The sequence below is a fragment of the Ranitomeya variabilis genome, chromosome 7 (assembly GCF_051348905.1).
Source record: "Ranitomeya variabilis isolate aRanVar5 chromosome 7, aRanVar5.hap1, whole genome shotgun sequence".
In the NCBI taxonomy this organism is placed as follows: domain Eukaryota; kingdom Metazoa; phylum Chordata; class Amphibia; order Anura; family Dendrobatidae; genus Ranitomeya; species Ranitomeya variabilis.
The window spans coordinates 155,012,549-155,029,291 of NC_135238.1; the positions used below are offsets into that span (position 1 = coordinate 155,012,549).

Consider the following 16,743-nt stretch of genomic DNA (forward strand, 5'->3'; position numbering starts at 1 on the left):
TCCATGTATTTTAACAATTGTCCATGTATTTGTTATTTTTTCTTGTTTTGTTACTTGTCATTCTTTTGCTACTGTCATTTTCTTGGTTATTTCGCTGTTCCAGATTTGGATTTTAAATTCACTTTTTTTTTTTTTCTTGGGTGTGTTAATTATTCCTTCACCTGTGGAGGTTTCACATAAGGAAATATGACCTGCCTCTCTTTGTACTGAGGACTAAGAACCTAGTGTTCGAAACGCGTTCAGTTATGACTGCCGTGTGATCTTTTCTCCGTTTTTTTTGTCAGCCTTTGCTATTTTAAAGTATGGAATAAATATATAATATTTTTATATTTATGTCCTGGAGCTGGAAATCTTGCTTTGTTTGATGCTTCATCCACGTCACAGCGGAGACGTCTTTTCCCTGCTCGGATGCTATAACCACAGCTTTTGGACTTTCATGGGTGAGCTGAATACTTCTGTTTTTTTTCAGGCACAAGCATAGTCCTGGAGACCATCCAGAAGCCGGTCAGCCAGCCTCTGGAAGGTCACCGGGGCAGTCTTCATCCCGAATGGCATAACTCGAAACTGGAATAAGCCGAACGGGGTGACAAATGCCAACTTGGGAATAGCGTCAGGACTAAGGGGAATCTGCCAGTAGCCTTTGCATAGATCGATGGTGGTCAAATACCCGCCAGCCAGTCTAACAACTCATCCACACGCGGCATGGGATACGCATCCGTCACCGTTTTCTCATTGAGCTTACGATAGTCTACACAAAACCATGTAGTCCCATCCTTCTTGGGCACTAACACTACGGGGGATGCCCAGGGACTATCTGACTCTTCAATGACCCCTAAACGCAACATCTCTTGTATCTCTTGTCGCATCCCTTCTCGTACAGACTCAGGGACGTGGAAGGGGGGTTGTCGCAGGGGGGTCTGATCCTGGGTCTCAACCTTGTGTTGTGCCAGGTGAGTGTACCCTGGTCTCCCCGAAAACATCCTCTGTCGCTGCCTCAACAACGCCTCCGCCTGCTGTCTCTCCCGGGGACCTAGGTCTTCACCTCAGTGTACCTGGTCCCATATTTTAGACTGAGTCCTTTCCCCTAAGACATCCGGCAAGGGAAGTCCGGCTAAATACTCTGCTTCAGGTGCACAGATGGCCACTACCTCTTCAGGGCGCTCCCGGTAGGGCTTCAGCATATTCACTTGGAACATGCGGATAACCCTGGGGTCGTCACAATCGGCAACATTATAGGTGGTGTCGGCTATTTTCCCCACTACCTGGTAGGGCCCCTGCCATGCAGCTTGGAACTTGTTCTGCCTAGTGGGCTCTAACACCAGCACCTTCTGTCCTATCTCAAAGGTGCATTCTCTGGCCCTCTGATCGTACCATACGCGCTGGTGCCGCTGGGCTACCTGCATGTTCCCACGTACAGCCTGGGTCAGCTCCTGTAGGCGGTCCCGGAATTCCAGCACATAGGGTACAATAGGTACCCCTTCTATGATGCCCTCCCCTTCCCAGTGTTCTAGCACTAAGTCTAGGGGTCCCCTTACCCGCCTCCCGTATACCAGTTCGAACGGGGAGAACCCCGTGGATTCTTGGGGCACCTCCCGATAGGCAAACAGGAGGTGTGGCAAGAATTTCTCCCAGTCCCTGTAGGTCCTGGTAAAAGTCCCAATGAGTTGTTTTAACGTCCCGTTAAAGCGTTCACACAACCCATTGGTTTGCGGGTGGTACGGGGCGCTTCTAATGGACTTTACGCCGCACAGCTTCCACATTTGGTTGGTCACCTCTGCTGTAAACTGGGTACCCTGGTCCGAGATAATCTCCTGGGGGAAAAACCTGGAGCAGGGCAGCCGCCACCGTCTCTACCAGTATGTTAGGTAACGCAACTGCCTCTGGATACCGTGTGGCATAATCTACCACTGTCAATATATACCTTTTCCCTGACGGACTGGGTTTGGCTAACGGCCCTATCAGATCGACCGCTACTCGGCTAAATGGTTCCTCCACAATGGGGAGGGGGCGTAATTTGGCCTTGCATCGATCTCCCCTCTTGCCGATGCAACTGTCACAGGTCTGGCAGTACTGACGAACATCATAGGTTACCCCCGGCCAAAAGAAGTTTTGTGTCAGACGATGCCTGGTGCGACTGACGCCGAAGTGCCCGGCCAAGGGTATGTCATGAGAGATTCGCAGTAACTCCTGCCTATACTTCTTGGGAACTACCAGCTGTCATTTTATAGTGGGGCTCGTCCCTGTGTGGTGCTGCTCTGTGATCCGGTAGAGGAGTCCCTGCTTCCATACAAACTGTTCCCCTTCCAGTATCCCTCTCCCCTCCTGTGCCTTCCCACGATATCCCTCCAATGAAGGATCCTCAAGTAACTCCCTCTTAAATTCAGCTTAAAATGTGTCTGGCTGTGGGAATACGTGTAGGTCTGGGATGTCTTACCTGGGCCTCCTCTGAGTGTGATTCCGCCTCCACAGCTCGAGCTTGTCTCCGGGTGGTCACAGGATATGTCTCAGCCAGAGGGGCAACCGAGAAGGCAGACAACATGGGCCCCAAGTCATTTCCCAGCAAGACGTCTGCAGGCAAATCCTCCATCAAGCCGACCTCAACAAGGCCATCCCCTACTCCCCAGTTCAGGTGAATCCTGGCAGTGGGCAGTCGATGTATGGCTCCCCCCACTACACGGACTGCCACTGTCCAGTCCGTCTTCTCTTGGTCCCGGACGAGATGAGGCTTCACAAGGGTCAAAGTTGCGCCGGAATCTCTTAGTCCCTGCATACGTTTCCCATTAACCCACACGACCTGTCGATGCTGTTGTCGATTATCTGCCCGGGCTGCCTGCACGGGGTTTACTTCATACAGCACTTCCTCCATCACTTCCACCCCCTGGTTAGTCGTAGCCCCCAATGCCGGGTCAGCTTCACCTTGATAGCAGTGTACAGCGGCCCGGCTGAAGGTAGCTGTTCCCGCCTTTGGCCACTGGGTAAGCTGAGTCCAGTTGGGACATTGTCTTTGCAGGTGGCCCAGCTGATGGCAGGTGTGGCATCGCGCCCCAGGGGGACTGTAGTAGGCCGGGTTTTTAGCTGGTCCCCTACAATCTTCGGTGGTTTGGGGGCCTCCAGGTCCATGGGCGGACCCCTAGCGACCATCTTTGATCCGGACAACTGAGGCCTCCTGGCATCATGATGTTCATCGGCCAGACGAGCGGCCTCCTCAAGAGTCGTTGGCCACCTGTCCCGAAGCCATTCCTGTGTCTCGGGGGTTAGTCCATTAAAGAATCGTTCTAACAAGAAGAGCTGGAGGACGTCCTCCTTAGTGGTTGCTTGGCTCCCTTGTACCCACTGTAGCAGTGACCGCCGTAATTTACAGGCCCATTCAGCGTGGGTATCGGTTACACGTTTTATAAGTCCGCGGAACTTTTGGCGGTATGCCTCTGGTGTCAGCGCATACCGGGCCAAGATCACTTTTTTGATCTGCTCATAGTCCATACAGTCCTCATCAGGTATCGTGCGATAGGCGTCCGCTGCCCGGCCTGTCAGCTTGCTGGCCAGAATCTGAACCCGTTCCTCCGGCTTCACTTGATGAAGGGCACACTGCCACCCAAAGTCCTGCAGAAAGCCATCAATGTCTTAATCTGCCTCCCCCAACTGTCGGAAGGCATTATACTGGATCTTTTTGTGGCTTACTGTTGAAGGTACCTGGTCGGAGGCCAGAGCTCCCCCTGCTCGCTGACTCTCCTCTCTCCGCTCTGCCATCACCATCTTGGCCAGCTCCACTTTGGTCCGCTCTGTCATCTCCATCTTGGCTAGCTCTATCCTGGTCCGCTCAGCCATCTTTTCCTTCAGATCAGTACGCACATCAGCCATCACCTCTCGTATGATCTCTACTGCAGGGTTTGGGCCATAGAATGCCAGTCTGTTCTTTACCTCCCTCTGGAATTCAGTCTCCTCCACGTTCACATTGGGGGGCGCTGCAATGTCGTGTTCCATGATGGCTGCTATCAAATCCGCTTTTGTTTTGTTGCTGGCGATTAACCCTCGGGCTTCCACCAGATCTTTTAATGTAGTCCTCTTTAACTTCTGGTAGGTGTTTTCCATTCATTCCTTTCCTCCTGTAGACGGGGTATCATATCCCGCTGTTTGCCACCAGTGTAACGGGGTCTACCGTGCTGGAGTACCTCTTTCAGTACCACCTCGTGTTTCAGGAGGTCCATTCTGCTTTGGCTGGAGTCTGAATGAAGGACGCTGGCTGGAATTCCTTAGTTACATGGGCGCATATAACAGATCACTGCTTCTCCACGTATTTCCAGTATGACAATCCTTTACTCACAGGACACAATATATAACACACAGATACAGAGGGCAGGCCCATTGAAAAGCGGCAGGCCAGACATACATTACAATAGCCGCAGGGGGCCGGAGCCTGCTGATATTTACTGTGGGAATTACAAAGGTGGGAGAGGTCAGAAGGGGGATATCTTGTCCCCTCTGCCCAGAGGCGCAGCCTGTGGGCTGATGCCTTAGGGACATGCATCTCACATGGAAACTATTATACATACATATAACTGCACAACATATTCTGGGTGCTGAGGGGTTACGTAACACTTATTTCTCACTGCAAAATGCAAATAAATTTATACAATGCAATTTTCGGGATTTTATTTTTGATATTCTATCTCTCCATTTTAAAATTAACCTACCCTTAAAATTATAGACTGTTCATGTCTTTGTCAGTGGGCAATCTTACAAAATCAGCAAGGGATCAAATACTTATTTCGCCCACTGTATATGTATATATTTTTTTCATAAGTTTTACACTCTTATAGGTTTATGAATAATAAGGTTTCATAATGTAGACTTTATTAATAAAACCGCCCACGATAACAAAGTAACAAAATAACTGATGTGATTCTGAAAAAAAACTTCAAAAGAAAGAATATTTACTTGCATCATCATATAATGTACGTATGCACAAAAATGAAAGGTACTTTAATGTGTTTCCTAACTAATTGAGTCTATGTTGTGTAAAGGATATGTATGTTAGAACTTGGAACAGAGATTGGGTGTACAATTGTCATGGTGTGACAGTCTGAAGTAAAGGAGAGGGGCCTAAAACTATTCCTGAAACTGGGACCCAAACTATCCCTGTCCCAGGAGTACTCTTCATGATAGAAAGGCCTGGGTCTCTGACCTTACTATGTTCCTGTTAAACCCTAATCTGTCCCCTCCCCCACACCATGAGGCATGGGACAGAAATGTAAGGGAAATAAGACATAAAGACAGACAGCGATAACTGAAACTCACTATCATACAAAACACTCCCAAAAAATAGTGAGGAAGATAGGAAGAGGGAGAAAAAAAACAAACTCAATAGGAATAAGGACGAGGAGATAAACTGTCACGGGGTTACTGCAACAGTATGGAGCCAGAAGACAGCAGTGTCTGATTGCTCCTACTCCGGCACTGAGAAGAAGCACTTCTCCTTCATGTTAAATGTGTTTATTTCGTCTGGCAGAACAGGGGTAAATCGGCCATTTTGGAAATCCCTGTGATCACAGATGAGCTCAGTAAGCCACTCCTTTCCCCTTAATAATCTGAGCACTGTTACAAATCCTTGTCAGAGCAAGCATTTGCTGCATGGCTAACGGAGGGAGAGGTGCTCATATGAGAAGGAGAGTTGGAGGAGTTATCTGTGACTGTTCCTTGGTTTGTATGTATGGTAACTCCCTATCCTTCTCTATTTTGGTTTATTCCCCTACCTCCACGCCCCAGTGCATTCCTCTGTTATATGTGAGTGAATATTTTGTATGCCTGGAGTGTTCTGTTAATCCTTGTTTGTGTTGCTTTGTTTGTCGAGTTGTTGTACTATGGTGCACAGTAACGCCCCTCTTCCCTGGGTGGGAGAATAGAACAGACGGAGGACTAACTCAGGAGTTAAGGCAAGGGTGGAGGCCCCGGCATCTTCACCCTCAGATGTATCCTGGGGAGTAAGGCGAGCTAGGGCGCCCCCTAAAGTTAGAGACAGGGAAGGAGCTACTGGTCCCGAGTCAGCTGACAGTGTTGTGACATAAACACTCACAGACTACTGCATACAGAACACTTCAACTACTACTCCCAACTACTCAGATCAACATTTTCCTGGAAGAATATTCTTTCACCGGCAAGGAAGAAATGCCCAGAGCCAGTATATGTAGTGAGAGGAGATGATGTCAGCAGTTGCAGCTGGGAGCAACAACTTGTATGTTCCCAGCCAGCATGGAAAGAATCCTTAACCCGTTCAGCACTGATGGAAAGAAAATAGATTAAAAAAGTCTCTAAAGAAGAAGACCTGCGATTCATTACCCGTTGTGACCTTCTATCTCCAGGCCTCCCAGGGGGACATGACACCCGCGTGACAACAATACTTTAACAGCTCAAAAAATCAAGTTGAATGAGTTGTACTCGCCATTATATTCAGCTCACCTTTCAGGTTTTTCTTTCTTGGCAACTTCCACATCAGTTGGACCAATGAATTCTCTCCATGTCGGGATCACATCGTCTTCTCCTGATTTAGCAATAATGAGCACATGACTTGGGCCACTGGACATGAACTGCACCAGCTCCTGGAACTTCTCCTGTCCAAACAAATATCAATCATTTTAGTGATATGTCATTTAAATATTTTAGGAATAATAGTTTGATTTTTATCTCTAATTTCTCAAAGCAGCCCTATATAGTACAAGTATCATAGAAATTTAGTAAAGCAGTGGAGCTGTGTATTGGCCTATATATTTGATCTCCAAAAAGCTTAGTTAGCAAGCCTGGGGATATACAGGTGCTTCTCACAAAATTAGAATATCAACTTTCCATTAATATGCTTGGATGCAACATTCTTTGAACAACTTATTTAGCAATTACCTTTTGAGGCTTACCCTCCTTGTGGAGTGTGTCAATGACAGGAGAGGTTTTCTTCTGATGACTCTTCCATGAAGGCCATGTCTGTTCAGGTGTCTCTGAACAGTAGAACAATGTACCACAACTATAGAGTCTGCTAAATCTTTCTGAGGGTCTTTTGCAGCCAAGCGGGGTTTCTGATGTGCCTCATCCTATGAGCAGCTGTCACTGAAATTTTGCTTGGTCTTCCATACCTTATCTTGACCTCCACTGTTCCTGTTAACTGCCATTTCTTAATTAGATTACAATCTGAGGAAAGGGCAACATGAAAACTATTTGCTGTCTTCTTATAGCCTTCTCTTGCTTTGCAGGCCTCCACCATTTTCATTTTCAGAGTGATAAGCAGCTGCTGTTTTTTGGCAAAAAGTTAGAGGAGGCTGGGTTTTTATAAAGCTGGGATATTTGCATAATCTGTTTTTTCTTAACGATAATAGTGAACAAACAACCCATAAATGTAGGCTTTTCCAAGTGAGATGTTTATATTCACCCATGTATTCAGATATTAGCCATAGGTAAGTGTTCACACTGGGTAGTTAGGTCAGGGACCCATCAGATTCAGGAGATTACCTTGACGATGTTTGATGGGCTCACACTATTTGGCCAAATTTTGTGCTAATCGTCTCATGTGTATTTTTCCTAAATTTCAAAAGCCATTTTGCTATTCCCACTTCATGTATTTCATTGACATGCTTTAACACAATTGAGTGCAACCATTTTCGTATTTTGATGATAGTGAACAAGCCATAACCCTAACAGGCAAATTAAAGTTTGAAACCTTGGTTATCTGGTTATCTGAGCAAACAAATCTTCAAGGGTGCCTAAACTTTTGTAACAGCTCATTTTCCTTTTTGTAGTTTTTAGAATGAAAACATTACAATACATATATATTTGTTTGCCCAAAATACAAAGGAAATGGCATCTTTAACTTTAGGCCTTTAGAGATCATTTCATCTTCAACTTGCTTAACTGGTCATATTAACAGTAATTTTGATTGAGGTGGCCAAACTTTTAGATGCCACTGTGTGTCACAGAACAAGACTAATGCAGACAGGAAAACTGCATAAGACAAATAATGCTGACAGCAGTGATACAACAGCAGGGTTCCCATTGGAAGGCCTACAATGCAGTCACATTCAGCTTCCCATGTCTCACTGACTGCTCCTTATGACAGTGTGAACATCAAAACACCTAATTGTTGGTGCCGTTAAATCAGCTAATCCTGCTATCCGTTTTTACAGTCATAATAATAACTTCTAAAGCACAAACCAATATGCATGCCTCATATGGAGCATAAATTCCACCTTGCAGGCAGTGTAAATGATAGGACCCCACCATAGCAGAGCGGTTGTGGTCTGTAAACACTAATATATATGTAGGTTTATAAAAGTTTTTATAACTTGCTGTAACAAGAACTTGTCTTACCTCTCCTGCTCTATGCTTATAAAAATCTCTGGCTTCAGACTCCGTCATAGTTTTTTCTTCATTGGCCAAGATTTCAAACCCGGCTTCTTGTATCTGAAAAGTGCAATATGGTAATTGTGTTCCTCCAGGTAGCATTTGCAGACTTTACGCAGATTATTGTTTCCCTATCGCCCCAGTATCAGTGAGCTGTGGGCAGTGAAGAATTCTAGTTTTCTGTATACATACAGTCTGACAACAGAATATGACAAATATTCATATTGTATAATAGACCGACACATGAAAACATGGTACAACGTCCTTACCTTCATGATGATCTCATCTGCCTTTCCATGAGCAACAGCATCAGGTTTAATGATGGCCACCGTGTAAGATTTCCCTGATGGAACTACAACAGGATGGAGAAAATTAGGCAATTTACTCTTATGGTCCAAACATCTTTAGAAAACTTTAAAACTATGATTTTTTTCAGCTGCGCAAAGGATCATTTCACTTGATGAACGAGTTTTTTTTCATTCATTGGGTGATCAGCAGCCTGTTTACACTGCAACATAATAATGAAACAAATATTTTTAAGAACGCTCATTCACGACTATCTTTCAGTAAATGCATGTAGAAAACCCGCGGAGACACCATCACGTGTATCTCAACGCAAGCAATGAATAGCCAGGTCTTTCACCGGGAAGGAACAACCACGGGAAGGGCAGCATCCAAGAAAGGAAAACCACCTATGCCAAAACATGGTATCCATCCACAGACAGCTGTTTCGGGGTATTTGGACCTCATCAATGTGGAGTAGGAAACTGGCTATTAGGAGCAGTGCCTAGTGAAAAGACTATTACTATAAGGATGAATGACCTCAGGGAGATCAAAACATCCAACACCGCGGAGACATAATCATGTGTTTCTCAACGCAGTGATCCAGAACACTGCCCCCATCCCTAAAGGGAAATATGCAAATGCATGTAGAAACGCCACGGAGACACCATCACGTGTTTCTCAACGCAAGCAATGAATAGCCAGGTCTTTCCCCGGGAAGTAACAACCACAGGAAGGGCAGCATCCAAGAAAGGAAAACCACCTATGCCAAAACATTCCTTTCTTGGATGCTGCCCTTCCCGTGGTTGTTCCTTCCCGGTGAAAGACCTGGCTATTCATTGCTTGCGTTGAGAAACATGTGATGGTGTCTCCGCGGTGTTGGATGTTTTGATCTCCCCGAAGTCATTCATCCTTATGTTTATAGTCTTTTCACTATGCACTGCTCCTAATAGCCAGATTCCTACTCCACACTGATGAGGGGCAAATACCCCAAAACAGCTGTCTGTGGATGGATACCATGTTTTGGCATAGGTGGTTGTTCCTTCCCGGTGAAAGACCTGGCTATTCATTGCTTGCGTTGAGAAACACGTGATGGTGTCTCCGCTGCTTTTCTACATGCATTTGCATATTTCCCTTTAGGGATGGGGGCAGTGTTCTGGATCACTGCGTTGAGAAACACGTGATGGTGTCTCCGCGGTGTTGGATGTTTCGATCTCCCCGAGGTCATTCATCCATATCTTTCAGTGAATGCAGCTTTGCAATGTCTATGTACATACTTATGGGACAGAAAATGTCTCACAAAGCATGTCTCACAAACTTATTCTATGACTGCCTTCCTTACACTCAATACTAATTAGACAGAGAATAGGAAAAGTCATTAAAATATGAATTCATCTCATAGTACAGAAGACAAAGCCAGGGCTTAAGCTGCATTTCCATTGCAAGCTAATTGTGATCGAATACTGTTAAAAATACTCGTTTCACGATTATCTTACAGTGTAAACAGGTTGCCGATCTAAGAGACTGAAGGGGGATCAGGAAGCCATCAGAACCAGGAGGAAGAGCTCTGACCACTTCGTAACTTTCTGCGGAGCACTCAGATAGATAAAGGACTTACAGAAACTCTACAGGAGCAGAGAAGAACATTTTTAATGAACACTATTTAGAGAGTTGCATAACTTTGCATTTTGGAAGCAAATAAACAAAAATAAATTCTGAGTGTAGATGTACATAGCTTTAAAGCTTTATTTTAGTAATTCATTACACGGCTCGCAGTCTTACAGTGAACACCATTACATGTTAATACACCAAAGCACTCTGGAAAAAGCATTGTTGTAGGCCACAAACTCACATACTCATACTAATATACATCAGTCTTATGCCTGAAAGTGTCAAAATACTTATTTTCACTTACCTAGTTCATCATCGTCAGTCTGTGCTGGTATGGACAATTCCTCTTCCTCTTCCTCCATAAGTGCCTCATCTTTTATCTAGCAATTCATTAACGGTATAGTGAGTAGTGAACACTATTTTAGTCTTGATTTGTGTCATACATCATGCTGTGTACAATAGATATACTATACATATTTGCTGTATTTCTATATCTGTTGAACTTTTAAGGCCCCCATAAACATTAGACCAACGTTGGCTGAATCCGCCAATATGGACGGATTTGTATTTTGTCCAATAGTCCAATGTCTACAGAGGCCCCTGACAGATGGTTGTTGCTGGAGATAAGGATCTGGCATATCCAATTTTGTACTGCAAATCCTTTTGTTCTCTAAGCGATAAGATCAGTGATTATTGGCAGTGTCTCTCCCTTACAGAACACAAGAGTGTTCAGCAGAGCAAGCGCTCCTGTGTATGGGAGAGTCAGGTGAGACACCTGCCAGCCAAGCCAAACACTCAGGTGGACCATCGCTAGGCAAACAGATATCTAAAGTGTATGGGGAGGGGGCTTTAGTCTTTCAAATTGACCTGCAATGATCTATAGCACATTCACAGGGATTAAAAATGCTGCCATAGGGATCGGCTAATAAAATCAACAGATGCATTGCCGTCCATGTTATGGAAGGATAGCTAAAGACTGTCTGCACAGGAACCACTTAGTGACCCCTTTTATGGCTCATTGAGGGGTTCTCTGTAAAGGATAACTCTTTATGATCTTCATATTCGCTAACAGAACACATGGACATGGATTCTCTTTTAAGATTACCTTAAAATATATGAACCAAACAACATGTTCAGCAGCCGGCTATTTAAATCCTCTCTATCATTGGCAGTTTTTGTATTTCGTACTAGTTTGGAGCACTATTAGCAGAGGTGCTGACTGACTAGTCATTGTTCCTGACACTTTTATCTAACCCCTTGTTGCCTATAAGATTGATCCTTGAACTGCCTAACCTTCTAGACTCGATCTTGGCTTCCCTTGACTATGCATTTGGCTATGATTTTGTCCTTGTCTCTATCTTTCTGACCTAGCACAGCCAAGATTTATTTTCCTCAATTCATTCTATTGCCAGCAGATATTCTGTGGATTCAACCCTGAGCCCCTGAAGTGAAGACCAGATCTAGGGTTCTCTTGGGTCATGTTAACCGGGCGACTGCTGTAGAATCTGACCATCTGCTTTCAGTTGACAGATTTTTGACAGAAAGTGAATTCAAGATGCTGCCTCATCACCTTCTAGGGTAAAGCAGAATATAGAAGTCAGAAAAAAGGGGATGCGGCATCTTCTAGAGCAGGTTTTCCCAAACTCCAGCCCTGGGGGCCTCAAACGGATCATGTTTTCTGGATTTCCTTAGTCCTGCACAGACGTGGGAGCCTGTGGCAGTTTCTGATTGCTTGATAATAATTCCATCACCTGTGCATTACTAAGGAAACCCTGAAAACATGACGTGTTGGGGGCCCTGAGGACTGAAGTTTGGGAAACACTGTTCCAAAGGCACAAAGGGTGCAGTAAGGGGTATGTATGAATTGGTCAGTGAGCACACATCACACTTCTATCATTGCATCAGAAGGAGAGTGCTCTCTCAGAACGCATGGAAAAAAATGTAAATTTACGTAACTATGTAATGAAAGGAAGTCCGCATTTATGACTATCCTAATTCATGAATTAAAATAAAATATTCACCTTTAGTCCATTTCAAAATGTGAAATTTTACTGTGGTTATGAGGGCTTTATGAGGGCTCAAAGGTTCTCATCACAAAAGGTTTAGGCTGGGAGTATACAGTGACTTTGGCAGCGATAGCTGTCATGAGACCAAAATTTGATCGGTGCTGCTACATCATGGCGCTATACACATGAATAGGGTCACATTGCGACATATACACTACTGTAGCCGGGAAAAGCAAGTTGCAAAACATCAGACTCGGTCGGGTTTTTTGTTGCTTGATTGTTACGGTAGTATAGGTGTCGCAATAAGCCCCCATTCGCTATAGTTCTGTGATGCAGCAGTGGTATCGAGCAACGTTCCGTCATTAAGCGGCCAAGCTTAATTACCGTATTTTGCAGATTATAAGACGCACCAGGTTATAAGACGCACCCCAAATTTTGAGGAGGAAAAAAAACTTTTTTTTAATAAAATGATGGTGCTTCTTATAATCCATGTGCCTTATTGCTTACCAGGGATGGTGGCTGCGGTGAAGCAGGGTCCCAGGGTTGCCGCTGCAGGAGGCAAGGGTGGTGCGTTGCTGCAGGCCAAACGTTGGGATGAAGGGGTGTTCGGATGTGCGGTGCGGCGCGCCGCTGCGAGCGTTGGGTGCTGCGGCTGTCCAGTGATGCGGGGGCTCTGTCGCCATCTTGTGAAAGCCCAGAGCCCCCACAGTGGGGGTGGACTGAACGGTGGACTGGACTCCGGGAAAATGGCTGTCGGCCGAGGGCAGCGCATACATAGATAGGGATCTCGGCACCAAGATCTCAGGAGATGAGCACCGCACATCCGAACACCCCCTCATCCCAGCCTGCGGACGGTAAGGTATATCCACATTATAAGATGCACACCCATTTTCCCCCCAAATTTTGGGGTAAAAAACTACGTCTTATAATCCAAAAAATACGGTAATCTGTTTGGGAATAGTCCATGACCCCTCTGTGTGAAATCTGCAAGAATATTGAATCTGTTTGTTCTTCTCGCAGATTATTTTTTAGCTCCATGATGTGAACAAAAATCTGTGCAATTTATTTTACCACTGAATGTGAAGAGGGGCATAAAATGTGGGTTCTCTTTTTTTTTTGCTTGTCCTGTATGTCGAATAATAACACATTTGACAAGGATTTAGGTATGGAAACCAAGCGAAATTCTCACCCTATCTGGAAAGTGTGAATGGGCCCTGGCCCCAATCATATACACATATAGAGAAAAGTCTTTCTTACCACATTACGATCCAGACCGTGATTTAACACTTTCTTCTCTGCTTCCAGCTGTTCAATGATAGTTTTTTGCAGCAATGGAGCATTGGCCCCTCTGACTACTGCAACCAGATCCCCTCCCTTCCAAGACACAATACAAATGAATTACAATAATACAAATTAATGATGATGAAAAGAGACAAGTCTTAATCATAATACACACAAATCACTTAGTTATGGTTAGATTTCACTATAAGACTTATCATTAGCATTCCCTGATTTGTCGATTTAATTGTTAAAGGGGTTCTCCCATGAACAAAGTTAATTTTAATCAACATTGTAATCAATAAATCTTTGACTAATCTTTGAATAATAATGGTGAGACACAGCCATTACACAGTACACAGCAGGGGCACATTTATAAGATTATGTCAGCACAGGAACATTTTATTTAAACACATCCAATTGTGGAAATTATTGTTATTATTCCATAATCTATTGAATACAATGTTGATTAAAATTAACTTTGTTCGTGGGAAAACCCCTTTAAAGAAGTATGCATCAGGTTACACTTTAGAGCAGATCTGTCACCTGAATATAAAGCCATAAATACCACTACTATACAAATGAGCCCATGGTCGTCATAACTCTCTCTTCCAGCTCAGACGGAGAGTCACCACTGCAGCCAATTAAAGGGTTTTTTTCCCTTTCATTTTAGGATCACCATAGGCTTCTTTATAATATAAAAGTCAACAGCTCCTTAAAATGGCAGAGAAATATGACTCAATATTATCCGTCTACTATATGCATGATAGAGTGCTATGTATCTGTAGAATGTAAGTCCGCAAGGACAGGGTCCTCTTCCCTCTGTACCAGTCTGTCATTGTAAATTTGTTTACCGTAAACGATATTTATAACTCTGTATGTAACCCCTTTCTCATGTACAGCACCATGGAATTAATGGTGCTATATAAATAAATAATAATAATCTGCATATACACATTGTGTCCATCATTAGTTAGTGAGATGGAGAGGGGGAGGGAGGCTGGAGCTGACATTAAGATTAAAAGGGTTGTTCGTTGTTCAATACCTAAAATGCCTTGCGTAAATATTTATTTTCAAATACCCTACTCTTCTCCCTATATGTGCCTTTTTTACATTACTTCCAGAAATGTTTTGTTTGAGAGGAGTCTAAAACATGACTGCATCTCTGCGAATTTTATCACCCCGCAATGAACAGGAAGTCATCTGGTGCTGTGGTCCCTTACCACAGCTACTTTTAGAGCCATCCTCTGATGATATCTGGAATCAATCACGGTGATAATAGGCTATGTGAGAGGTGAGAGCAGCACCTGCACTTTTCTTCTGTCACAGCCAGCATGCAATTTATTTCTCTGAAACAGGACATCATCAGGGGCTGGTGATAGAAGCAGGGTGAGTGACACCAGCATCACCCCTGATTTGTTTTAGGTTGGTGACAGAAGTTGTGAGGCAGAGCTGGTGTCACTAACCCTGAAACAAATCATATTCTGCGACATCCCATTTGAGACTCCCCTCAAATGAAACGACACAGGAAGTAAAAAAAAAGAAACAGTTATAGGGAGTAGCTGTATAGGAAAATACATAGGAATGGGAAATTTTACAATAAAGCAAATTACAAAAGTGGTTAGAGGTTAAATATCGATATTCATAAAGGGCATTATAGGTATCAAATAACCCATTCAAGCAAAGTTCCCAGACTGTTTTCACACTCCTTTTAATGACAGTTTTGCAGGCTGACTAGAAAAAAGATGGAGTGCAAATCTAGAAATTAAATGGAGAGATTTATGTGACTAGTAGAGTGGGCCTTTTGTCTGGCATGGCAAAACTACACAAATAACTTACAGCAAAGAAAAGAAAGGTAGGTTCACATTTGCCTCTGTATTTCTCAAGGGCATCAATGCTGTCAGCTTCAGCCTAATTAACAGAATACAATAATAATTAAAAAAGGCAAAATTCTAACACAAAGATGTCAGCAAATTATTGGACAAAGCAATAATTCTGCATGTAGTAAATCACATATATATACACAACAAAGTTGGGAAATCAAGGCTATATCTAGCTGGGTTACTTGGTGTGCTACAATGTATAATCACAGTGATGTGACGTGGCACTACTGGGGTGGTGCTCAAGTAGGGTCCCAAACCAATTACTGTGGTAAAGAAACTTGGCACTCAACCTTTGAAGAAATGAAGAAGATTTTAATGCAGTCAAAAACTGTAGTACTGAGTCCAGATGTTTCAGTCCAACAATGACCTTCATCGGTGTACCGACTGCTATTTGGTGCGAAGTAGTAATAAGGAGAAGAGAGACACTGTGTCCCCTTAGTATCCTATGATCAATTTCTTAGACTTAGGCTCCTTTGAGTCAGGCGGTGTTATTAATGGTGTAATATCCATTGTGGTTCTTATGCCTAATCTGATATTTAAATAAGAGAGGCACTGTGCTGTCATAGAGCACCCGCCGCACTTGATGCGTGAGGTTATGTCGTTCCAATGTGGAGAAGCCTGGTGCGTGGTCTAACGCCGTGTCCGCCACTTGTTATGGGTTCATGTGTGTTTGTGTCTTTTTTCCACCAAAGAACTTGCCACTTTCTCTTACTAACATTTATTACAATGTTTGTCATACTCTTATGTTCTCCTGGGCTACATGTATTAAATCCATCTTATGTTGTCGTTCTTACCACAGCAAACTGCAGGAGGTCATCCCCTAATTCATTTTTGATTTTTCGGAACAGGCTCACAGTTGTTTTGCAGGGTCCGCACCAGGCCTGATAAACATCCACCACTAAGAATAAAACACTGATAAGTAGAAATACGACACACTGAGAACACGAACTCAGACGTCTGTCACACTTTGGCTTCTGGATTGGCACAATCATCTATTGGACCTCACAAGTAAAAAAAAAAAAGAGTATAGCGGCACAAAAGATGAAATTCTATTTAATCAGATAGTCATCCATCCATACTTAGTGCATGTGGTGTCAGGCTTCAGCCTCACAACCCCAAACAGATCGAGTCCAGATCTCCAATGGATAAATGTAATAGGATAATTCATCTTTATTCCATTTTGTTGGAGAGCTCTGGTCTCGCTCGTTTTGCAGTAAGCTGACCTCATGATCAGGGCGTGCTGTGTGAGGTTCTACACCTGGCTGAATCTGCAGGGGTATTTAGTAGGAAAGGCCCCCATAATT

General features: G+C 43.9%; 1 protein-coding gene across 3 annotated transcripts in view; it reads right to left on the reverse strand.

The window, feature by feature from the left end:
- LOC143784186 (thioredoxin domain-containing protein 6-like) overlaps window positions 1-16,743 on the reverse strand; it is a 70,316-nt gene that overhangs the window by 43,154 nt on the left and 10,419 nt on the right. For 2 of the 3 annotated variants that reach the window (XR_013217729.1, XM_077272116.1), the window contains exons 3-9: window positions 16,234-16,337; window positions 15,396-15,467; window positions 13,536-13,652; window positions 10,577-10,652; window positions 8,649-8,731; window positions 8,347-8,439; window positions 6,454-6,605 (exon numbers count right to left, since the gene is read on the reverse strand). Coding sequence is in view for 2 of the 3 variants with exons in the window: in XM_077272116.1 (XP_077128231.1) it covers window positions 6,454-6,605; window positions 8,347-8,439; window positions 8,649-8,731; window positions 10,577-10,652; window positions 13,536-13,652; window positions 15,396-15,467; window positions 16,234-16,337 (697 nt within the window). In the remaining variant the exon portion in view is untranslated. Of the gene's footprint in view, window positions 1-6,453; window positions 6,606-8,346; window positions 8,440-8,648; window positions 8,732-10,576; window positions 10,653-13,535; window positions 13,653-15,395; window positions 15,468-16,233; window positions 16,352-16,743 lie in introns of all 3 variants that reach the window. The other variant, XM_077272118.1, reaches the window with a different exon arrangement.